Below are 25,176 nucleotides of genomic sequence, written 5' to 3' on the forward strand. Positions count from 1 at the left end.
CAAGAACAATGGTGGAACTTTTTCTGGACCTCGGCAGAAGACCAAAATCCAAGGAGACAGGTTGTCTCCTCCACGGTCCACTGTGATTTTGTCTTAGCGTCCATCGTTCACTTCGGTGATTTAAAAATGCCGCCCTTCGTTGGTCTTCCTGGGATAACCCCGCCCCCTGCCCCCTGCGTAAAAGCGGTTCTCGTTCTAGCCCAGCTCTAAAGTGGGGCCAGAGTTGAACCGGTTTTTAGGGGCCGGAGCCGGTTCTTTGGCGGTGTGAAACCAAAGCCCTGGCCCTAGCTCCGAACTGGCCCGGAACCGGCCCCGATTTTGCGGCGGTGTGAAAGGGGCATGAGTGCACTTGACAAAGAATGCCTTCATGCACACTCAAATATTTATACATCCATGAGTCACCTTTTCACAGACACATTCACTGAATTAAACATGTTTAAAATACAACCATTCATTCATACACATGCTCATGCGTCCTTTCAGTCATACACATGCTCATACACCCGCACACATCGATGGTGGTATCAACAATACCAGGGAACAAACAGCTTGCTAGAAGCAGATAAGGCAGCTTGCCTTGTTTTACTGAGAAGGAACCAGCAACCCTCCAGTTGCCATCTCAACCTATCTACCTCATGAGATAGCCTACTGTTTGGATCATATGAACCAAAAACTAAAGATAATCTGAAAGTCATCTGTATAATGTCAATTCAATTCCTGCAATGTATTACTGGATTGACACATTTAAGATTAAATAAATTAAGAGAGACAATTAAATTGAAGCGTCAAAATGTGAATTTATTTGAGTATTATTTTTTTTTTTATGAATAATAATACCATTGGGACCCTGTTATCTATGAACTGAGAATATTCCAAACAACACATTGCTTCTGCACAAAAAAAGGCTTTATGTGCATGAGATATGGTATTATACCGGCTGAGGAGAACAACCATGCTGGAATCCAATCCAAAAAGTAAAACGGTACGATTACTTGAGACTTTGCTGTAACGTAGTATGCCAGATGTTTTTTTTTATTTATTAAAATAACCATCCAATAAAAACAGTAGGCCTATAGAGCTGTGGTAATTGTAAATACATCAAACAGCTATATCAAATTACTCCTAGTTTCCCAATTTCTGAATGGATGGTCATGCCAAACATCAGCCAGTCGGTCAGGTTATTTTGTGTGTAAAGATTGGTTGAGATCTTTTTGCCAGGCAGATCGCTCATTTTTTTTTGTTTTTGTTAGCCAATCAGATCGCTCCAAGAATCATGCTGGAGTGGATGTTACTGCAGGTGAAGAAGCCGTCCATGAAGAGGTGGTGGTACTGGCCCTCTAGGCCCCGCACCAGGGACGTCACCACCCTGTAGCCCAGGGAGGCGGTGGCCACGTCCTGGCTGGGCTTGCCCACGTAGATCCTGATGATCCTGTTTAGCTGGTTTTGATTCAAAACCAGCTAAACAGGATCATCAGGTATATCACATCACATGACTATGTGTTCAGGTACCCAACTGGATGTTTCTTCCGTGTTTGCGGCACTTCATACTTTGTTCACAATCTCTTTGACTCAATTCTCTCTCGGGTCTGTTTGTCTATTCATAACGTTTGCTGAAAATGACAATTGAATATTTTTCTATTGAGTATGACGCCAACAACTCTAAAAACACCTTTACCAATGGGGATACCATTACAGGGCGCATCATCCTGCAGGTTTCAAAGAAAACGCGCATTCAGTCTCTGATTTTTAGAGCTAAGGGGAAAGCCAATGTTTGCTGGCATGAACACTACGGTCAGAATATTCATGTTGTGATGACTTCTAATGAGAAATACTATGACATCGAGCGTCCCATCTTCACAGAGGCGGGAAGAGATGGTAAAGTATTTGTCCTCCTTCTTAAAGAAGACTATAGCTAATGTTAATGTAATTTATAATGCTTTTCTCTGAGAATATGTCTGGATGGTACATTTTAACTTCCTTTTCAAATGGCTGGCCTATATTTATGATCATTGTAACATAAACAAGGGGTTGTATTTTCTAATGCTCAGAAGTCCTCGGCCAAGGAAGACATTCCATTCCATTCTCCTTCAAACTACCAGCCAGGTAGACCTAAACTTGAGGATGACATGTTTTTCCCTTGGCAAATGTCTTGATTTAATGAATAAATAACGATGTGTGATAGGAACATGCCATCCACTTTCAAAGCTACCGAAGGCAAAGTGGTCTACCAGCTGAGGGCTCAACTGAATCAGTCAATGAGTTTATCAAAGAAAACCAGAGCCAAGTTCACCTTTGTGTCAAAACCAGACATGACGATTCCAATGCTTATGGTAATATCCATTGGCGCCCATTCTCTGTTTACAATAGAATAGTAATAATAATACAAATTATTTTTAAGGGTTAAAAACTTTTTGGTGGGGATTTGGAGGTTATTTTCATAATCTCTCAGGAGTTTATTTCTAAACATCTAGGAACCTCAGTATGGTTGCAAGGATCAATCAGTCACATTCTTCGCCTCTGGAAACATCTTGTTGAACATTTCCATACAAAAGATGGGATATCGGCAAGGTATTTATTTATTCTCAATTGTATTTGCATCATTCAGTTTAGTCGACAGGAATCTATAATGTGAAGTATAGAATCGGTGTGACTCTGACTAAAGCGAGTATATGACCTTGCACGTTTCCCCCATACCATAGCTCATCCCAGAGTAGCTTCTGCTACTGGGTTATGCTGCTCTACATCCAGGACCTCATGTATCTGAGTCCACTCACAACAATTGTTTGAGGAATGCAGCAGTATATGACCCAACTGTCATGTGATCATTCTTACAAAGTGTTTGACTGCCCCCTTAAGGTGAGGGGCTGAAGGTGGTGGCGGAGATCAGCAACTGTTCCACTCGTGTGGTGAAGCCAAAGTTCGTCCTTTACGAAAAGAAGAGCTTCTTTGCCCAGGGCCGCAGGAGAGTACACACGCACAACATTGTGAAAGAGAAGGGTGAGAAGGTGGGCTCGTCCTGCACACAGACCGTCGCCAAGACGATCTGCATCCCCCCAGAGCTGCCTCCCTCCATCCTTAACTGCTCCATCATTAAGTTGGAGTATAGGCTGAAGGTAAAGCATGCACTTCACCAGATGTATTCATTGTAGGATTCATTCTGAGTAAGAAAGAATCGACAACAGTTTAATATTAATATCACACATTTTCTGTCCTGTTTCAAGGTGTTTCTCGATGTGACTCTGGCTAAAAATCCTGAAATCAAACTGCCAATTATTATTCTTCCCTGCGTTGGTTCTGTTACTACTAAAGGATCAGGCGTGGAGGAAAGCGCCTTGGCATACCTGTAGATGGATATTGTGTTTCTAAATGTGTCTAGAAGTAAAATCAATGAAGTGGACTTCATGCACAATATCAGCAACAACTTTTGTTAGTATTGTACTTAATTATGTTATAAACTAAACCTTTTAAAGTGCAGAGTAAACCAAGACGACATTCTAAATAAATTATTTTGTTTAATTGTTTAACAATGTATTTTATTTTTCTAAAATTAGTGACATATTTGAATGGGGGGAGTGGGGGTGGTGGGGGACTGTGCTGCTGGGCACTGTGATGTCTTCGGTTACCAAAGTGAAAACGGACTCCTGCAACCTTGATCACATGATCAGGTGTGACAGAGATACCTGCAGGCTAAAGGTTGGCTGAAAAGATCTCCTGTTCCAGTCATGCCACTTTTATCAGTAGCCTATGCTGGCTTGTTTCTCCGTTGGGATGCAAAGGATGGACTAAAACGTACTTCCAATGAATTGCCCGGTTTTATTTAGAGATCCCTGTCTCTCACTCCATATTCTTCAAATATTTTGACAATCTTTCAATTTTCTTTACCAGAACGAAAATATACATCTATTTTTTTTAAATATAATACAATGACTATAAAACATCTACGTGTGGAATGTGACCAGAAGAATGGGACAACGGGAGCATTTTCTCCAGGGGATATACTCTTTGGAAGAGTCATGGTGATGGCCGATAAGGAGACCAAGGTGCAATGTTTAATTGTCAAAGCAAAAGGAAAAGTGGAGGTGAAGTGGCCTGAGCAGCAGGGGAACGGTCCTCCAGTGGTCATCAGTGACAAGAAGAGATACTTTTATTTTGAAAAGATCCTTCTTCAGGACAAAAAAGCAGATGGTTTGTACTTCAGTGAAGGTTTTTTGGTGGTCGATACCGAGTACTCATACATAATTAAATGACACATGTCGTCTTTTATAAAGGTTCTGTAATCATCGGACAAGGCGAAAATTCCTATTCATTCAGCTTTGATATTCCAAATAGGTGAGAACACATCTTCATTCTAGTACTATGTCATGTAAACAGTCCCCTTAAGAACTCTCAAAATGTTGAATGTTTGACTTGTTCTCCCATTCTTTCCCTACAGAGATATGCCTTCGTCTTATGAGGGGAAATGGGGGAGCATTACATATAGTCTGCACACAAAACTGACCCAGACAGCTTGGCAAGTATACAAAGCCAAGACTCGGTTTCCGGTTTTAACAAAGAATGAATTCCCCTTCGGCTCAAAGTCAGAGATGATTATCATAGGACTAAAGGTATGGCAACATAACAAGGCTTTGTTACTTCAGTTGCGATCCGTTTGCAACAATTTAATATTCACTTTTTCCTTTTGGTTTCAGTACCGCAGTAGACACCTTTATGCGATGGATAATAATAATGACAAATACCCTTTTTTAACACCCACAGGAGTCACAGTGTGCCACCAGGATTTCATTCTGTGGCTCTGGAAAAGTCACTGTTAATGTTTCGACTGAAAACATGGGTCTGACACAAAGTTAAGGCAGTTTGATGTGTGGGTGTGTGTGTGTGTTGCTTATTTGAATCAACACAGCATAACGCACCAGATGGTGACATATTTCCATCTCTCCTCTTCCATTAACTACCTTCTATTTGTAACACTCCTGCTCCAGGTGAATCCATGGAAGTGAAAGCGGAGGTCCTCAACGACTCTGCGTTCGCCGTGACCCCCAGGTTTTACGTGTGCGAGAAGCAGACGTTTGTCACACGTTCCCAGAGGACCGTGGTGCACGTCAGTCACGTCGAGTTTGGGACCGGGGGTTGCGCTGTCCCTGCGGCTAGCGCCACGACAATAGCGAGGGTGCTGACCGCCCCGCCACAACTCCACCCCACCTTCTTCAACTGCTCCATGATGAGACTTGAGTACCGGCTGAAGGTATGGCACGCATGTCCGGACAAACGCACACAAACACGCATATATACACACGCACACACAGACACAGACACACATGGACACAAACATGCATATATAGACACACACGCAGGCACGCAAACACACAGACACAGACACATACTGGCACGCGTACACACAGGCAAAAGACACACACAGGCTCTATTGTGTTTGGAGAAAGAGAAGCCTGGGCGGGGGTTGGGGGGGGGGGGGTTGGTGGGGGGGTTAGGGGTGGGGCTTGGGGGTCAGGGGGAGGGCTGGGTCTTGGCCACTCGAGGAGTCACAACACAGCTTGTCTGCTCCAACTAATGAGAGTGCGTGTGGACGCAGGTCTCAAATTTCAGACCAACCAGTTTTGTCAAGGCCCGGACTCAAAATAGTCCGGGATCAATGCACTTCACTCTCAGACTAATGACGAGCGTTTCGAATGCCCTGCGTGCAACCTATTGGTTGTCGTTTGAACAGCTATACTGTGATAATTCATCTAGTTAGGTTGAAATGGGGTGCTTTACAATGTACATACACATGAAGAGTTAACATGATGTGTATATAGGGCGGCTCGTGGCTCAGCCCACTACCCGCTGACCACACAGACATTGTAGAGACACACGCTTGATTCTGACCATTCTTTCTGTGCTACATTCCCTCCCTCTTCCACCCCAGCTTCCTGTCTTTTCCTCACTCTGCTGTCCATAAAGGCCTAACAAGAATGTGTGTGTATATATATATATATATATATATGAATGTATTATGTATCAAGATCATTTAACTTGTCTACAGTTCATACATTTTAGGAATGTGGAGTAGGTTTTCCTATATCTGTGTCACAGTATATATCATACATAGCATTTCTTTACTGTCAATGATAAATCATCTTTTAAAAAATCCTTTCACTCTATGAAGTATACTTTATGACAGACTTAACACTGTATATTATGCTCATTGGTAGGTCATGCTTGAGTTTGCGCAGGCAAGAAATGCTGAGATCAAGCTTCCTTTGATCATCCTGCGAGGTTACACAAGACCACTGGAGCAGAAAACCAAGAAATCACAACGCTTCAAGTCACTTCCTGGTCGAAGTCCACTTCCTTCCTGTACAAACTGAGCTGCTTAGATGAATACAATGTTTGTTGTTTAATATTGACTCAAATAGTTGTCATTCTTTCTATCTGTGTGTGTTTGTGTGTGTCTGTTGTGTGTGTGTGCACGTCCTTTTGAGTGTGTGTGTGTGTGTGTGTGTGTGTGTGTGTGTGTGTGTGTGTGTGTGTGTGTGTGTGTGTGTGTGTGTGTGTGTGTGTGTGTGTGTGTGTGTGTGTCGGTGTCGGTTTATGTATGTGTTTATGTGTGTGTGTATGTGTCGTGTGTCTCTCGACACAACTTTCAATTGTTTTCCTGCATTGTGCCCATTCATTCACTAGAGGGAGACATTTGCCACATTTTAGAGTTGTAGGGTAGTACGTAGGTAAACTCACTGAGTTGTCTCGATGTCCGCTATTTTGACAATATTGTCATCAATCTTGGCCAAAAATCGAGTGTGTGGTAGAATATCCTCCATAACCCTTTGAAGTAATACGGTGTGTCATGTCTAAGACAGACAAAAACGAACTATTCATGTGACATGCAATTAAATAAAAAATGATAAAACAGTTTTGAAATATAAGATTGGATTCCCGTTTCCTAAGCCTACTAGAAGGATACTCTGGTACCATCAGTCTACAAGATTAACCAACCTAAGCTTCCAACTACCTATCCCATGCACATACACGTACACGTACACGCACGCACACAAATACCCAGATGGTGTGTTTTGCGATCCCCGATGCCACAGGCTGGCCGTGGACATCTGGGATTGAACCCAGAAGGCCTCTACCTCTCAGCTGTGCTTCTGAGGTATAGAGGGACACTCATAAAACCCTTCTGGTTGTGACTCAGCAGTGGTGTCTTTCACCTAAATGAACTTGCGATAAGCCTATCAATAACTTTGGTAAGACCTTTGCAACAACAACAATAGAAGAATGAGATCAGTACAATGAATAGTTTAGGACTGCAATGTAAGCACCAAAATACCTGCATTGACTGTTCTGAGGGGCAACATGTGCATCTTACTTAGTTGGACCATTGGTTATATACTTCATACAGGGGCTTAACCCTTTTCCTTGTCTTTATCTGTGTGACACTCTCCCGTTTGGCTTTGCGTGTCGAGGCTTTGACTTTCGGTATTCCGGTCTCTCCCTCTGGCCTGAACCGCATGACATGAACTGCATTTGAATGTGAGACAAGGAGCGGAGTGGTAAGTGAGTATTAAGTGAGAGCCATTTCTCTTTTGAATCAGTGCAATGTTAATAGCCTTAACCTGCGCAGAGTACATTTACTAGAATAGAATAGAATATAATCAAATAGAACGGAAAAGAGAGTAGTTTGGTTGTGTTTTAGGGTTTGGTGGAGCCAGTCCACCTGCAGTAAAGACCAGACCGGTAGTCATGGCTCCTATCTGGCATGGCGGTGGATCTGGGTTGGAAACCCTGCCTGGTTACCAGCCTGGCTCCACATGCGGCAGGCAGGCAGGCAGGCAGGCCTCCAGCCAGCCTGCTCCCTCAGCGCACCACAACCTCTCTCCTGGTTTAGGGAGGGGGGAGGGGGGAGGGGGGGGGGGGGTGGAGAATGGAGGGGGGGAGGAGGAGTGGCCTCTGGCGCCTCCCACCCCCGTAGCCAAAGACAGTGCCATGACAACCGTGCAGGCCTGCTGGCGACTCCCTGTCTTCGCCGGCCATGGTTGCCATGGCGACTCCCCGCAGGGCTCCCGCAGATCAGCGGGAGGGGCGTCCAGTTGACTAACCCTCTCCCAGCTGGGGAACGGCTGAGGGAGAGCAGTATTGTGCGTGCGTGCGTGTGTGTGTGTGTGTGTGTGTGTGTGTGTGTGTGTGTGTGTGTGTGTGTGTGTGTGTGTGTGTGTGTGCGTGTGGCGGAAGAGAGGTGTTGTTTTTGTGTGTGCGTGTGTTTGTGTGTGTTTGTGTGTGTGCTTTTGAGTATCAGTGTGTGTTTGTGTGGGATGGCACGGCAGAGCCTGAAGAGGGAGAGATGCAGCAACCCAGAAAACGGCAGAGCGAGCTCTAGATGCCACAGCTGAGCGCAAAGAGAGAGAGGGGGAGAGAGTCGGAGAGAGATAGAAACCCCAGAAGGAAGACACAGGAGACAGACAGTCTAAACTACAAAAACAGGCCCACAGATTCAGCATAACCACTTCTCCCAGTCTGCACTGTTTGATTGTGCTTATATTATTAAGCAGTTATATCCCACACTCATACATACATCCATATAGCTGTTTAACTATGACTCCAAACAGACACATACACCCAACTATGTATACATGTATATATATACATTTATATAAATAAATGTATACATTGGCAGTACATGTCATGGCAGTACTAGTCTGTAGTAGTGGTAGTTGTGGCAAATGCTAACTATTTATATTCCTTCCCTGCCGCGTCGACTTTATGGCAGCAGAATAGATGGTGCCATCTATTTCTTCATCATAAATTATGCATATGACTCAAATGAAAGACATTAGTCACTAGCATCACTAACAATGATCAACTATGGTGAAACTCAAATGTGTTTCAGTGAAAAACAAAGAAAGAAAACCAACTCTCAGTCTTTCAGTCTTGAGTCCTGGTAACAAACCCAGTACCAGGGGGGCTGGGGCGTGATAGGTCCACAGATGGCGTGATAGGTCCACAGACGCCGTGCGTCTCAGTAGTAAAGCATGATTTGCAAAATGGTACCGCCATGTCTACGGGAAACAGAACGGAGGGCCTTTCCCTACTCACTAATTGTTCCAAGCTGTGTCCCCTCCAAGAACTAGGTAATCACTGATTTCATGTGTGGGTTTGAGAGATCAGTCGAGGCTCACTCTTTAACTGTTGGGGGGTCATTTCATTTGCTACCATGTATGTACAATGCCGTTCATATACTTTCATGCATGCATTTTGTAAAGTGAGGTGGTATGCTGTTTCTTACATTTCTACAAAGAAGGAAATGGAGATGCATTATAATGAAGTTTTTATTTGTAAAATGAGAGAAATTTCCCATAGTAAACATTTGCTGATGTATTGTAAGTGCAGAAAGATCATTTTTTTTATTATATAAAACCAATGTATTTTTGTCAATGTATAAAAAAGTGTGACAAGGCAATTTTGTCAGTGTAATAAAGGCAATTTGCCAAAACATACATTCTAACCTAAAACAAAATGACCTACTTAATTTCAAATTGTACTAGTTATTCGTGCAATAGTATTCATTCTACCCTAAAACTATCTCTACGTAAAGTGTGTGGTTATATTTTGCACTTGTTGTGGCAACCTTTGGATTTACAAATCTTAAAAAAACAAAAACTTTGACACAAGTTGATCTTGACACATATATATATATATATATATATATATATATATATATATATATATATATATATACATATATATATAGAAAACCTAAACAAACAAAAAAGCTTATCTTTTATTTATGAAACTCAGAGAAGCAGCCTCCCCTGCATAGGTGGACATTGCATATCTTGCACCCGAATACGCTCTCGTGCCGCAGCCCCTTGTTGGTGCAGTTCCTGCAGCGCCGCGAGCGCTCCGACATGCGCTCCAGCCGGTGGCCGTACTCGATGGGCGAGTCGGCGTGCCTCTTCCGGGCCGCCCGCTCCATGCCCCTGGCCCCCTGGTAGTCCCCGATCAGCTGCTGCGCCAGCCGCACCCGGAAGTGGCGCTGGGTGAACTGCTTGCCGCTGAAGCCCGACGGCGGCGCGCCGCCCCGGCTCTCCCGCAGGACGATGTAGGCGTCCACGATGCAGAGGTTCACGAAGAACCACAGGAAGTAGCGCCACCAGCGCTTGCACGGCCGGCCCACCTGGTAGCACTCCCGCAGCTGGTCGCACAGGTCCACGCCGCGCATGTTCTCCTGGTACAGCATCAGGGGCAGCGGGCGGGGCAGGCCCAGCGGCACGCCCAGCGAGAGCCCGCCGCTCCCCTCCCCCTCCGCGCCGTCGCTGTCCCCCTCCCCCTCCCCGTCCTCCCCGTCCGCCTCCCCCTGCGGCGGCGGCGGCGGCGGCGGCTGGCTCGGCCCGATCCCCACGATCCCCGGCGCCGAGTTGGTCGACAGGCAGCTGATCACCTTGTCGTCCCGCGTCACCGTGGCGACCAGGTTCCCCCGCTGGCACTGGTAGAACTCCCCCGGGGAGAGCTTGCCCACGTTGCGCGGACAGAGCACCTCCGGGTAGCCCCTGCGGCCCGGCTGGGTGGGCCCGCAGGCGTACAGGCCGTCCCGTAGCAGCCGCTGCATGAGCGGCACCGAGGTGAAGAAGCCGTCCATGAAGAGGTGGTGGTACTGGCCCTCCAGGCCCCGCACCAGGGACGTCACCACCCTGTAGCCCAGGGAGGCGGTGGCCACGTCCTGGCTGGGCTTGCCCACGTAGATCCTGGCGCGGTGGCAGTAGCCCGAGCGAGAGTCACACAGCATCCACAACGTCAGGCCTTTCTTGAAGGGCTTGGAGGGCATGTACTGCGTGGGGGAGAAGCGCCCCTTGGCGGAGATGCCCGATCTGTCGATGGTCAAGCAGCGGTTTGGTGTGTAGGCGTCCCACATGGTGTTGTCCAGCACGTCCAACAGCGGGCGGATCTTAAACAGGCCGTCGTAGCCCCGCTCGCCGCGCACGGGTTCCGACTCACGGTCACACAGCTGGAGATATTGTGTGAGCTTTTCAAAGCGCCTTGCGGTCATTGTTTTTTTAAAGCCTGCGTTGCCAATGAAAATGTCACTGGCCCAGTACATGCCAGAGTCTGGAAGTTGATTGATACCCATCAAAATGTTTAGTCCCACATAAGCTTTCATCTCTCTGAGATCAGTGGGGTGCCAGTGGGGGTCTGATTTTCCGCTCATTCTTTGCCGATAGAGGGCGTAATTATTTGTTTGTTCTACCATGTGTTCAAAAAGAGAATCTGGGAAGAGTAGCCGGAAATAGTCACGGGTGTCAGCATCGTCCCCCAGCGAATGCTGAGGGCCACTTACAGCAGAGAAGGGTTCGATCGAAATCACCTGGTCAGGTTCTCCCCAGAAGTCAGGAGAAGTGCAGTCCTCGTCCAAGTCATCATCAAAGCTGAAAAAACTCGTGCGTTCCTCCTCCTCTAGGTCGGAGAAATCGATATCCGAGTCGTTTGAGGTGGTATCAGAGCAGTTATTGGAGGTAGCATAATAACAGTCCTCTGGGTACTCCTCCTCCTCGTGTTTGATTCCATTACCCGTGACCAAAATAATGTTACAGCCACCTCCGGCGATGAAACTGGCGTCTGCAGTCTCCGCCGCCGCGGCGGCTGTGTTCGCGGATCCATTCTCCCCCTCGCCGCCGCCGTCATCCTCCTCCCGTTCTCCGGCTTCTTCGTCTTCCTCCTCGTCCGAGTCGGGCTTTCGAAAGGGGATTTCAAACCACTTCACATCGGCCGAAAGATTAAGAGGAGACTCTTGACTCTTGTCACACACCGTTGTAGTTTCTGCGTCCGCGCTAGTTTCCAAAATAGTAAAAAGCTCTCTCCTTTTTCTTGCCGTCGCCATGTCGGGGTACTAAAGTGTCCCTGCATGAGTCTTTTTTATTTATTTTCTACGTACAAAATAGTATCGGAAACCGCGTATTTTTTTTCCTTAAATCAACTAACCTGCCACTTAGAGCTGCCCCCCCTTCAGCTAAACTTGCTGGTTGTTAACCTATGCGGTCTCCATACGCTTGGTTCTCATTGTTTCCGCTCCGGGTTTTTCGACGCTTTGTAGCGCAGTGTGGCCGCAGACGTCAGAAGCTGCATGCATGTCCTGCTTTGTAGGGCGTTTTGCGACTGCAGCTGGTTGGGTTGCTAGTTCGCTAGGCTGGCAGATGGCCGCTCGCTGTTCTATGCCCGCTGGCATTCGCCACTATCAATAACCGGATAGCCGTTGCATCATGGAGACGAAATCTACTACTGCGTTTACTGATTAATAAACTGATTATTAAACTCAAAATATTTGATACTCCCAGCCAATCGGGGTTTAGTTTAAGGCATCCCCATTTGTATATAAAAAACTAAAAAACAACAAACTTTCAATAGCAGATCTAATCCTGTTGTGGAACTATGAAGGAAAACATATCATGCCCTGTCATGGGCTGTTGCTGACAAAAGTTGTATTTGACGACCCAATACAACCCAACAGGATGTGGATTGCAATGATGGATGTGGCCACAACACACGAGGCTTCCCATTCATTCGCCTGCCAAACATATATACTACAGTGAGTGAACTTGCAACGGTGTAGGAGAGCCCCGTTCATTCATAAACATGCTTCTTCCCTCTGACAGGTTCCTACATGCATCTGAAACCCCATAGGCTATTGTGGAATCAGGGACCTCCCTCTATTCTATGAATGTGGGCAGATCCTCTAATGTTTTACTCCAGTGCTTGGCCATGAAGCTGAGCTGAGACTGATTGGTCTTGACTGTAGATCAGGCAGAGGGCTTTGGCGGGCATGGTTCCACTGTGTTTTGTTGTTGTTTAGTATTTCTGAAGTCTCACATAAAATACTCATTAATATAGGGTTGTTTTATGTTTTTATGTATTATAATAGTGTAGATGACCATCTGCACCATAATTTAACCCTCTGCATCAATGTTAAAAAATATTTTTCATAGACTTGTGTTATAGATGACGTTGAAGGGTTGAATAATGTGCTAATAACCGAATAGCCAAAACACCCCAGATCACCAGCTTATCGTATAGGCCTTGTAATGCTTCTGATTCAAAGTGGATTGCTTTGTATCGTAATTAGAAATAAGCAGCGAGACGAAAGGCCTTTAGTTTCATGGATTATGTTTCCTCTAGGCCTAGACTTAACCACAATGTGACTGAGAACTAGATAATAAACACATGTAAGCTTACACCAGTATTCGAGTTCCAGTGTTTCACGCGACATAGCAAATCACAGCCTTCTTAGCTGCAAGGCCTGAAACCTTGAAGACTTTGGTTGGAGCGTTTCACAAACCAAACCCAAAAACTCTTGACTACGGTTTCCTCACTGCGTTCGTGGGAGGAGGAGAAGGCGGCTAGCTGTGCCGTGTCTCCATGCGTGGGGGGATGGGCACCACGAAGGGGTCCTTCCAAATTCTTTTGGCTGCGGGCTGGGCCTGCATGGTTGGCTGAGCAGTCGGCTGCTGCCCCCTGGGTCCCGCAGCCGACGCACAATTTATGCATCTTTTCTCCAAGCCTGAGTGTTGCAAGCAGGAAAAGGTTCTAGTCGGCGTCCTCATGGTAGCAAGGCTATCATCATGCTGCCTGTGTTTTACCCAGAGGCCTCTCTCTGTCTATCTCTCCCGCTCTGTCTCTGTCTCTCTCTCACTGGCACCGTCTCTGTCTCTCTCTCTCTCTCTCTCTCTCTCACCCTCTGTCTCACTCTCACTCTCTCTCTCCCTCTCCCTCCATCGCTCTGTCTGTGTGTGCGTGTGTGTTTCTCTCTCTGTCTCTGTCTCTTCTTCACGTGCATGGAGAAGGGAGTGGGCCAGCCTGATAGTGGTGTGCCTATAGTTCATACACTGGGAACCAGTATGTTGGAAAACTGTGGGAAAACACACGAGGGAGAGTGGTGGTGCTTAATGATATCGAGCCCAAAAATAGAAGTAAAGAGGGGGAAAAAAAAGGCTCACTCTAGCGTTTCCAGGCCCCTGGAGCAGAGTACTGCAGCAGACCCCTTAGAGACTCCTGTGGTGGGGTGGAGAGACGCCGACCAATGGGGGCTCAGGCGCTGTGTGTGTGTGTGTGTGTGTGTGTGTGTGTGTGTGTGCGTGTGACTGCCTGTGCGGCTAACTCAAGCCTCTGCACAGCTCAGATGCTTCTCTCATGGATGAGTTCCGCGCTGATCGGCCAGTGTGTGCGTGTGTACGTGTGCATGTGTGTGCTGTGAATGTGTGTGTGCATATGCGTGTATGTGTATGACGGTGAACATGCAAAATATTGGTGCCGCCATGGCCGCGGCATGAGTGACCAACGCGACGCTACACTGCGTTACTCTCCTAGCACACACACAGCAATCTCTGTTGTTACTGGTTTATTAAACAGCTAAAACCACGTTTTTTACTAGCATAGGTAGTCTATAAACAAATACCTAATATCTTTCCCCTTTAATGGCCTGAAGCATCTTTAGTATTTTACCAAATCCAGGTGATATGCCCTGGTATGCTCCATTTAAAGCCCATCATTGCAAATTGTTAGTAGCCTACAGAATATCTTCTTGTAATCTGGATTTTAAACCTCTGAGCCAGATGTCAAGTACATCCAGAAAACTATTTATTGTCTTATTGGTATGTATTGTATGTCTAATTTCAACCTGAATCCTATAGGCCTGCTGCTTTCGAATACAGGTGTAGACTCACATGACCTTGTGTATCATTCACCTTGTTTCACGGTTCTTATTAAAAACAGTGACACAGCAACCCCTTGTGGTGGCAGCACAGGCATGAATATCCATTAGGAATAAAAGCCTCAGAACAGCTCAAGAAATACAAATACATACAAATGCATCCGTCTATTATTAACGATTTGGAAACATAGATACTAAAATAACTTAGCACAATGTTTGTTGTTAAAAAAATGGTACAGGAGTTATTGTCGCGTTATCATTAAAGGGCTACGTTACGCGTGAAAGTACTACCAAATTAACACTAGATGGGGCTAGAATACAGGGCCATGCGCAATAAATGAGTATCACCTTATTGGCGGTAGTAAAATTGTTGGAGTTAAAACGTGAGATCAGGGAGACTAATTGGATAACTGTCGTGTACAATATCCTCAATAGAACAGCGAGTTTAATGTGTAAAATTGAACTATCTTCACCTCTGCCAGATTCAAATGTAGGTCTACAGTATTTGGCTCGCCGTTGTCCAAACATGTGTTTCTCATTACAGCGTCCATGTTGCTGGATGAGGGTCAACAGGCCTGGCCAGGAAAACGCTGGCCTGAGTTTGGCCCTGACATAATCCCACAACCTCCGGACGCTGGATTAGGACTGGTCCAATCGGTGATTACGAAAATCTGGCCAATCAGGGAGATTGGTAATAATCATAATTCTTCACTGCCTCTGTTGAGTCTTTGCTTATTTTTTTAATGACTAGTCCTAAAGATGTTGAAAACACATTATTTTTCACCCTAGGAGAAGAGGTTCTCCTAAAGGAATGTAATGCAATCTTGAAAGGAGTAGATGTTGCCACTAAGGTATAACAAATGTTGGTGATAGTTTAATTATAGCTCCCTGGTGTGTGTGTGTGTGTGTGTGTGTGTGTGTGTGTGTGTGTGTGTGTGTGTGTGTGTGTGTGTGTATGTGTGTGCGTGCGTGTGCGTGTGCCTGATGTGTGAGAGTTTGTATGAAAGTGTGTTTGTGTGTGTCTGTGTCTGTATGTGTGTGCGCGTGTGACTGCATCCACGCATGTGTGTTTATGTGTTTCTTTCATAGCGATAAGTGTTTGTATGCATGCTGTCTTTCGGCATGCATAAACATTGTCCAATTAAATGCTAATCATTGGTAGATTATGGGCAATTGAATTCCCATTTGCAATGTTAACATGTCCTCGTGGGCCTGAGATGGCGCCGAGCCCGCTTGGAATCGACTTCACATGTGTTTTTTTTTAGCCCTGCAGAAGCAAACAGCAAGCACAGGGTTGAGGCGCAGCGGGGTGCATGGAGAGGAACAGAGAACAAAGAGCAGACTCACCCAATGAGATGAACACGAGGTAGTCCTAAGCTATACCCAATGACGGAGTGACGATATATCACCTACATTTTACTGACGTGGTCATTTGTTGTTGTTCACATCGTTATGTCGTCGATATTTGTTTGCAGTATTTTAGATATGGTTATGATAATCAGAGTGAGGGAATTGTATAATTGATGTATTGGTATTGTGGCTTGTACGCCTACCTTTTTGTCCTCCATGCTGTTATGCAATTTGTTGATTTAACAAGGGCTTTTTGAGCAAAATATCAATACAAAGTGCTTGACAATCAAAACAACACAATTAAAACACCAAATTAGTTTAAAATAACCTAACAAATGAAGGCCTGCTTTTGCCTGGTGAAATGTTAGCCGTTACCCTTGTTTCTTAGGGTTGAAATTCACTCGACCAAACCATGGGCAAAAATACCAACACCAGGAAATCCTATCCTCTTCCTTGAAGAGATCACTTCCTGTGGACCCATACGGTTTCCTGCCAGCGTTTTACCCGCCACAACACCACAGTCCCAATGGGAAACTCAAGGGCAGCACTAGGGACTGGTGACGATTGATGGTCGTTATAAATGGGTTTGTTATACTTATTATTCTGCCATTTTCTATCACCTATGATGCTAAACGTTACGCCGGATCAGATCAGAATGCAAACTTAAAAACAACACTAATGGGACTGAGGGACTGATTATCTCCACGAAAACAAGGAAAGACTTCAGTACGGACGTCAGGAGATCCCCTCTTATAATGACCCCATGAATGTGGGAGTGTTTTCTGGTCTCTACTGATCGCTCTCAGCGCTGTATATCATCAAGTCCCAGACTCTGGTTCCCACAATGCGTCATCAAACATCAGAGCATTTTGGGTGTTGTTAAGTATTTGTAATTGTTGTTTCATTCATCTGTTACATATAGTGGCCAGTCCCCTTCACAAATTATAATAAATCAAATAAAAAGACTGTAAATTATCTGTCACTTATGCGCCAACATATGCCAGTAATTCGTTCAATGCTTGCTGTTTTTTCATTGGAACATTTAGATAGCTTTTGGTTTAAAAAGGAAATAATAACATCCGGCGATGAGTGTTGTTCATTGGTTAGTTGATCTGGTATGATGTCCCAGTGTGAGGTTATTAATGTCAATAAATCTCCTGTTGTGGTCGTTGGTTTATGAGCAACATTATGAGAACAGCTTTGGACATGGTCCTTGTAATGAAATACAAATGTATTTTTTCAAATAAAAACACATCCAGACAGATTGATGAGGCTATTGTTTGTAAGCGGTTATTGACATTATATTGATGTATATTCAAGTACACTTGGCTTTGTTTGTTTGTGATACATTATGTGAGCTAGTCGGCGGATTGGCAGAGGTTATGCTTCGTCAATATTGTTTACCTGTCTGTCACACAACCTAAATGACACCGGCCGTTTCAAATCAATTGTTTCCTTCCAATGGTTGTATTTAGTGTTTATTTCTTCGTGTCTTCATCTAAGAAAATAAATATATGACTATACTGATATAATTTATCTTTGTACTAAATATTATGTGAAGGTATAGCTGAATTAATTTAAAGTGATCACTGATTATATACACCAACGTCGGCAATGGATGATTATTTACCATGAGGGCATTTAGCAAATGCCTTTATCCAAAGCAACTTACAACGGTTCATGCACACATTCACACACACCGACGTCGGGTAAATCATGCCAGGCGACAGCCAGCTCATCAGGAGCAGATAGGGTTAGGCTCAGGGACACTTCGACACTCAGCCTGGAGGAGCCAGGGATTGAACTACAACCTTCCACTTATAAATCAACCCGCTCTACCATGTTGCAATCCCCTTGTTATGGCTTTTGAAAGCTACACCCTGTTTTTTTTTTTTTTTAAATCACCCATGCAATGAAATAATACTATTATAGACCATCCAGAACCAACATAAATAATATCACATTATCATAGAGGACTGTATTGAAATGATGCTAAATTATTTCTGCTAAATTATATCATATTATCATTATCGTTATCTTGTATTTATATTATTCCAATGATTGTTATCGCAGCCCATGGGCACCATAACTTCCTCTCCCAACGTGTCCCTGACAGGAGTCCGTCGTGACCAGCTACAGTGGTGGGTGCAGGGTCAGACCCAACTGTCAACATAAGCTTTCTAAGCAAGTAAATAAACAGCAGCGTGGCTTTCTTTGGGGGAGTATATCAATGACATCCTGTTAATACAACCTACCCCATGTTAGGTCAGAAGAGGAAATAGCCCCAGATGGCCCCTATTACTGTCCCGAAGACTTGTTGCACATATGGGCTTGAACTAAGAGAGAAAGAGCTCACACACTTCAAAGATGGCTATAATTCCCAAAGACAACATACTCGGTCAATCCAAAACTCATAAACGGCTTGTCAAGAAATCAGCAAAAAAAGGTATTCCTCACTTCAATGTTTTGGCTTCCATTACACTCAGTTGAGGAACCTTTTGAAAGTGTTTAACAGACCATTTCCCGAACTCTCTGTAAACCGTAAGTTATTCTTTTCCCCCGGTTATCACAATGACTGCATCGTTTAAAGTGAGGAGAGTTAGGTGTTTAGAGAGCTAATGATACATCTGCACATTTCCCTGTTTATTTCACACTTGTCAAGCAGCACTTCCACAAGGTACTAATGATGATGTAAATTGGACTATATGTGTATTTTATGTTTGTGTTATGTGAAGGTGACAGCGAATTGCAGGAAATATATAATCCCTCCAAGAAGAGTAGTCTTGGTACATTAACTATATAATTTATGTTGAATCTCAAATGTGGTTTATTGAAAAGTAAAAACGATTTCCCTTTATGTCTATCAAAGTATCTAATTGGAAGCAGTCTAATGGTTTCAGTCTTGTTGACACACAGTCACACGCTTGCGACAGCGCACACACACGCTCGCGCACACACACACACACACATACACACACCCACACACACACACACACACACACACACACACACACACACACACACACACACACACACACACACACACTCACACACACGTACACACACACGCAAACTTGGGAGATACACTGGACACACTAATGACGCGATGACTTCATCAAAATAGGACATCACATGAAAGGTATAAGTTTGAACCTTCACCTCTAGGGACCTTAGAGGTTGGGGAATGCAGCTGTTGTACACTAGCTGTAGTCACGTGTATGGGGCGACCTAAAGAGCGGCAGGGCTGCCTGTAAACAAACCGGGGATGGGGATATCCTTCTTCCATCACTTGGTTATTGTTAACCGCGTCCTCGTCATCACTTCACATTCCAGTCACACCCAGTGACAGAAGGAAATGAATGAGCCCTCGGAGAGTCGTAATAGGAATATAACATAACAGCATGTGGTGTAAACAACTGGGTAAGGGTTGGTTAATGTTGCTGGGACACCAGCAGATCAACTGAAAAGTAACCATTGCCATGTGTAAAGTCACACTAGCTGACTTTACACATGGCAACTTATTGCTAAAAAACAACTTATTTTAAAGTTGTATGATATGCTTTCTTAATTTCTTTAATGTTATCTTTATCTGGTTAATGGCATATTTTATGTGTGCGAATGAAAAGTTTCATGTTGCCAGGTGACATTGGTTCAAGTGGGACCCCGTAGTGCATTACACTGATGCATGTTGTGATGCAATGTTCTTGTTTGGTTGTCATTGTATTTTGTCCATTAGAAGTTAAGACAACTCCCTAACTAAAACATAACTCACTTCCACTTTTAATTAGAAACATTTCCCTTTTCACCAAAGTACAACACAGCTTGGTCAACAGATGTCACTTTAGCATATCAAAGCGATTACTCGATTTTGATTAGCTGATTGCTGATTGTATTTTGTTTAGCTGATTGCAAGATCAAATAGGATTTAATTTGTTTGATAGATGAGCTATATTGCCCTTGTATAACATTCTTGGTTTTTGAGAAAGATGAATGTCAAACATGATGTAAATTGCTATCTTGACCATGACTAACTTAACTAGTAATGTTTGTCTTGAGTAAAGAACAGTGTTACAATGAGCGAACAAAACAATATAAAGAACAAAATAAAGGGAAAATAAAATCTTGAACTAAAATCATAGCCAAGGTTCTACATGAATTGAAACAGGTGAACACTACATGAAAAATCCCTCGTATATGCAGGTCCGACGAGTGACAGGTCGGGTGTTGGTTGTATGCTGTGGGATCTCTCAGTGGACCTCACCATGGCTGTTGGACAATATGGCTCAGCAATGACCAGCAACCACAAATAGTTCAGATAAAAAATGTACAAGATGATCCCCAGTCCATCCCAAAATGACCCAGTCGCCATTTCAATGCTTGCTTTGCCAAACATGTGTGTTTGAACAGTGGTTGCTAACCGTCATAGCAAGGCGTTTGGTTTCCAAATGTGGTTAGATGTTTAGATCTGATGCTCAAGGAAAATAGACAGCTGTGTGTGGCTTAACCCTTGATTGATATGACCTTTGACACCCAACAAATCCAGGCTGACAACAACTCTCTACCTGTTTGTTTGTGTGTAGAGCAAAAAATCTGGGAGGTGTAGCAGCGAAGACTTTGGTTTGTTGAAATGTACGTATTTTAAGAAGTAGTAGTAGTAACAAAAATCACAAGTGTGTGTGTGTGTGTGTGTGTTTAAGAGATATTTTATTCTATAAATATTCTGAAATTTAATTAATTTAGTAGTACTAATACTTTCACTACTAAAAATACATTCGATTCATTGATTCAACCCAGTCATATTTTCTTTGTGTTCCTTCATTTTATCACAGTCTGAGTGCGAAAACAATTATTATGGTAGGACCTATTGAGCATACAGTAAAATATATACATCTTTTTTATGTATATATTCGTTATAATTGTCACTGCCTAAGAACTGGGTATTTTCTGGAAACTTGATTCAAGCAAAATGAACTCAATTATTTCACAATATCTCTACCCTCACTAAGACCAACAGCAAGAGAATACTGTAATTGCTCAACAAAAAAGAGTGGCTTCCAGTAATTTTCATTTCACAGAACCAATTCCTGGAGTCAATAAAGCGTGAATCTGGCCTGTTTTGCCCCTCTTGCGTTGACATTGTTTCCTTACACCATTGGCTCTGCAGTTGACTTATCCGAGCCAAGAAGCATTCAGTGTCGATTGGACCGATGCTTTTTGGTATGGACGCCAAGGAGTAACAAAATCACACAATTGATGCTTTCTTTCAGAAAATGTCAAATGTTTTTTCTTTAAAGGATACTAATCAGGCTGATCACACCCTGGTAGATGTCTTTCCTGGCTTCACTATAACACCTGTAACCAAAGTTATTTGTCAGAATCATAGCATTTCACGTGAACGCGTCTGCCTCAAAGGTAAACAGTAGCAATATAGCACTATGGTCTTTGTGATAAGACATTTTGTAAAAGTACCTGTATGGTGATTCACTGTTATTTTTGTCCACAGAATCCGTACTGAGAGAGGCCGTTGATTCCGAAAGATGAATGTGCTATGTTGCCATTGTTTACAGGCGCCCTCATAAGGCTCTTAATCAGTAGGAAAGTCATTTAGGAGAATGATATTCGTAACGGATGATTTAGTGAAGCCAGGAGAAACGGCTATGACCGCTGGATCACTAAGACATTGTGACACACAGACATTGTGACACACCGGCATTGTCCTCTAAAGCTGAAATTACTTGCATATTTATTTTTGAAACTAAGAAAACATGCTATGCTTTGCGACATGATGTTGAGATAACATATTTCAAACACAATGACTTTGCAAAGTAAGGTTTTATTTTATTTAGTTGTATTTCTAAACCATGAGAGAAAAGCCACGTGTGTAGCCAAGCATCCCCCATGGTTGTTGTTCCTCCCTTGCTTATCTAACTGTTCAGCAAAGTTTGAATATAACCCACGTTTAATCCAATCCAAATAACAATGCAATACAAAAAAAAGAAAACCCCCACCAATAATACGATTTTAATTGTGGTCAGTTTCAGAATCAGATATTGCATGCTAATGCTTACACAAATCTTTCAACAACTTTTGCCACATGTAAGTTTGTTTTTTCTTTCTTTTCAGCCATTAACTCCAAATTTAAAAAGTCTATCTAAACCAAGCTAATACCCCGCCAACCCAAACAATAAATGATTAGTGAACCCAACAAACAAAGCAACAAATACAGTTTATCTTGCTCATTCAAATATATCCTCTGTCTTAGCTTGTACAAAATGTCACATCTTCAACAAGTTCACACACAGACTGGCTGCAACTGAATCAAGGTACATTTTCACAGATTATTGACCCCATTTAAAGTACCAAACAGGAGCTGGCTAATTTCTGGCAGCCTTTCTATTGTTCCCCTGCCTGCAGTCTTAAATCATCCGAGAATGCCATTGCACATTCTAGGCTGAAAGGCCGAAGGTTAGGCCTACTGGGCATTTTAAAATAACTCCTCTTGTCTTCTCCATCTTTCAGGGGTGTGATCTTGTGTGAACTTGCTTGTTTTAACGTCTGTTGTGTGATTCTGGGTGTCTGTGGTTATTTGCCATGTCTGGTGATTTATTGGTGGGACATGGATGTGCCTTGGGCTGAGTAAGCAATCATTTACATCTTTTCCACAGATGAATTGTTTTAGCGATGTCAAATTTGCTGTATTTTAAGTTGAACTATGCATTCGCAAAATTGCAATAATTTGCGTTTTTGTGTATTCTCTGCGATTAGAAGGGAATTGACTTGGGTGAAAGAGTGCATCCATTTTCAATAGGGGTGACATGTTGAATGATTGTCATATCCCCGCCTGCTGCTTTTGATTTCCCAGTGCACATCAGTGCAACAAAGAAGGGCTGTGAATAGGGAGAGGAAAGAGAGAAGCAGAAGAAGAAGCAGAAGCAGAAGCCGAAGAAGAAGAAGAAGAAGAAGACCCCACTTGATGTATCTTGCTGGTGGGCTTGAGGTTGGACCCCTGCCTGCCGGCCCTTCATCTCAAGGGGCCTAAGTGGGACCACTCTCCAGGCTTCCTGGAAGAAGTGATAGAGGGGACACACAGACCTGCCCATCGCACACACCCCAGATAACCAACGCATCATTACAATCAATACTGTAAACGGACAACTCAACCTCCCAAAGAACATTCATTTATATTTCTATTGGTTCGTCCATAATGATTTGGACCATCGGAACAATTTAAGCATTCTCTGGAAAATGAATCAGAATGGATGAAGATAGTTAGGGACATGACAACCTAACTGACTGTACATATCTGAGTTTACTCCATGGGCTTTGAAAATTGGAAAGCCTATTGATTTCCCAAGTGAATATTCATGTCTCTGGTGGTGCACTGGCACATCCATAATATGATTTGAAATGGCAGGGACATTAAATAATGTTGCTGAAAAGTATTCATGAGTAGCACATAATGGCAAAAATAATGCTGCTAACTGCATCCTCAGTAGAATTATTACAATTAGAAGATAAGAGATGACCAGGGTACGTCATGCGTTGCATTATGATTATTTAATGTGGACTATCCACCTTTAAAAAAAGCCTTTACTTGCATGTCACCCTTTAGATAGTGATATTTTGAAACCCTGTGAAAGTCTTCACGGTCAAACTTTCATTGGCCTCCTTCCAACACGTCCTAATTAGTCAGGAATGGAAATTACTCACAGTGACAAGAGTAGTATTGTCATCTTAAACACATTCACATATCCATATTCACAACAATGTATGTGAATCTAAAAAGTCAATTGGGATGCACGCAATGTTTGTTAGCACAGGATATGGTGTTCGACTCCCAGTGGAAAGAAACTGGGCTCAATTCCCAATAACGACAGACCTGTACTTTCCCCGACCTTCTCCTTAATAACATGTGTCTGCTAAATGCCTAAAGCATGGGTCACCAACCTTTTGAACCTGAGAGCTACTTCATGGGTACGGAGTCATACGAAGGACACCCAGTTTGATACACTCTTCTGAAATAACAAATTTGCTCAGTTTGCCTTTAGTTATATATTATTATTAATGATTAATGATACTCATCTATGTGAAGACACTGATCATGATAATGATTCCTCTCAGTAATTATCAACAATGACTTAAAAAAGGTGGGAAAGAGTTGTTCAAGAATGAGTATTTTTTAGAACAGGCCTGCGGGCGCCTCATATGGTCCTTGCGGACACCCTGGTGCCCTCGGGCACTGTGTTGGTGACCCCTGGCCTAACGAGTATCTCCAAGTACTAAACAGTTTTGATCCTTTTTATAAAGTACCAAAAGGTTAAGTTCACATGGAAACATCTTAGTCAGACTATCCGATGCAATAGAAGCCCAGACTGTATTACAGATAACAGACCCAGTAAAGTCATCGTTCAAAAGTGGACAAGACAGCTGTGTGTTTTCTCTGGTCCGAAAGATTTATGCACTGGGTTATACCCTAAGAGAAGGCCCAAGTGTTTTGGCTCACCTTAATTCATTACACACATGATAGTCATTGGCCAGAAACATGAAACTACATTGTGCATTATTGAAAAGTAGCGCAACACCTCCCAGAGTCTAAGATGTCCCCCCTACTCTTGCATGTTCCCTTTGAAGGTGCCATTCACTGTTGGCTTGGAGCACATTTCACAATCAATTTCATTATCTCTAAGCAGAGGCCCCTTGTTTCCTAGAAATCTGAGATGTCTTTAACTGTCCCTGCATCACAGCATTGTGCAATCAGGCACAGTAATGTTTAATGCACTTATACTCAGCCTCAGTCCAGGCCAATGAAGGAGCTAGGTTTTCATTTGTTACGGCATATATGATCAATTCTGATTTCATTTGATAATAGTACACATATACTTGATTCTAAAAATATCTTACATTTTTTTCAGACTACTTCTGTATGGTTGGATCGGAATAGAAACTTGATATTCTTAACAAATTACAGGTACGTGACTTTTATCTTAAGTGATGTAGTTAAACCCAAGCATCTGTTTTGAGGGTTATACAATACCCCCCCCCCCCCCCCCCCCCATAATCTTCGTTGTCTCTAATAGCTCTGCAATATTCTTTTATTAGCTTAAGCGTGTGGTAAGATGCTACCCAATAAAGATTAA

The 25,176-nt window shown here is 43.5% G+C and overlaps 2 protein-coding genes across 3 annotated transcripts; both read left to right on the forward strand.

The window, feature by feature from the left end:
- The first annotated feature begins 1,473 nt into the window (after nt 1–1,473).
- Nucleotides 1,474–3,516, forward strand: LOC132459618 (arrestin domain-containing protein 3-like). Its single transcript, XM_060054264.1, has 6 exons — nt 1,474–1,875; nt 2,049–2,103; nt 2,183–2,330; nt 2,472–2,568; nt 2,857–3,113; nt 3,222–3,516. Exons 1-6 carry the CDS (start codon nt 1,617–1,619, stop codon nt 3,345–3,347), a joined length of 942 nt encoding a protein of 313 aa, XP_059910247.1. The 5' UTR covers nt 1,474–1,616; the 3' UTR covers nt 3,348–3,516.
- An 82-nt stretch (nt 3,517–3,598) lies between these two features.
- On the forward strand, nt 3,599–6,395 carry LOC132459616 (arrestin domain-containing protein 3-like). Of its 2 annotated transcripts, XM_060054263.1 has the most exons (7): nt 3,599–4,185; nt 4,269–4,329; nt 4,433–4,604; nt 4,756–4,843; nt 4,980–5,242; nt 5,921–5,968; nt 6,207–6,395. In XM_060054263.1, the coding sequence occupies exons 1-6, from the start codon at nt 3,924–3,926 to the stop codon at nt 5,951–5,953; spliced, it is 879 nt and encodes a 292-aa protein (XP_059910246.1). In that variant the 5' UTR covers nt 3,599–3,923; the 3' UTR covers nt 5,954–5,968; nt 6,207–6,395. The 2 variants fall into 2 exon arrangements, with proteins under 2 accessions (XP_059910246.1, XP_059910245.1); XM_060054262.1 differs by lacking the exon at nt 5,921–5,968 and having other exon boundaries at nt 3,613–4,185.
- Nucleotides 6,396–25,176: the final 18,781 nt, after the last annotated feature.

Source organism: Gadus macrocephalus, chromosome 6 (genome assembly GCF_031168955.1).
Source record: "Gadus macrocephalus chromosome 6, ASM3116895v1".
Taxonomy (NCBI): domain Eukaryota; kingdom Metazoa; phylum Chordata; class Actinopteri; order Gadiformes; family Gadidae; genus Gadus; species Gadus macrocephalus.

Coding starts and splice junctions, on each gene's coding strand:
- LOC132459618 (XM_060054264.1), top strand. CDS start 1,617: ATGACAATTGAATATTTTTCTATTGAGTATGACGCCAACAACTCTAAA. Junction 1,876..2,048: donor CACAGAGGCGGGAAGAGATG/GTAAAGTATTTG, acceptor TCTAATGCTCAG/AAGTCCTCGGCCAAGGAAGA. Junction 3,114..3,221: donor AGTTGGAGTATAGGCTGAAG/GTAAAGCATGCA, acceptor TCCTGTTTCAAG/GTGTTTCTCGATGTGACTCT.
- LOC132459616 (XM_060054262.1), top strand. CDS start 3,924: ATGACTATAAAACATCTACGTGTGGAATGTGACCAGAAGAATGGGACA. Junction 4,186..4,268: donor TCAGGACAAAAAAGCAGATG/GTTTGTACTTCA, acceptor TCTTTTATAAAG/GTTCTGTAATCATCGGACAA. Junction 4,330..4,432: donor AGCTTTGATATTCCAAATAG/GTGAGAACACAT, acceptor CTTTCCCTACAG/AGATATGCCTTCGTCTTATG.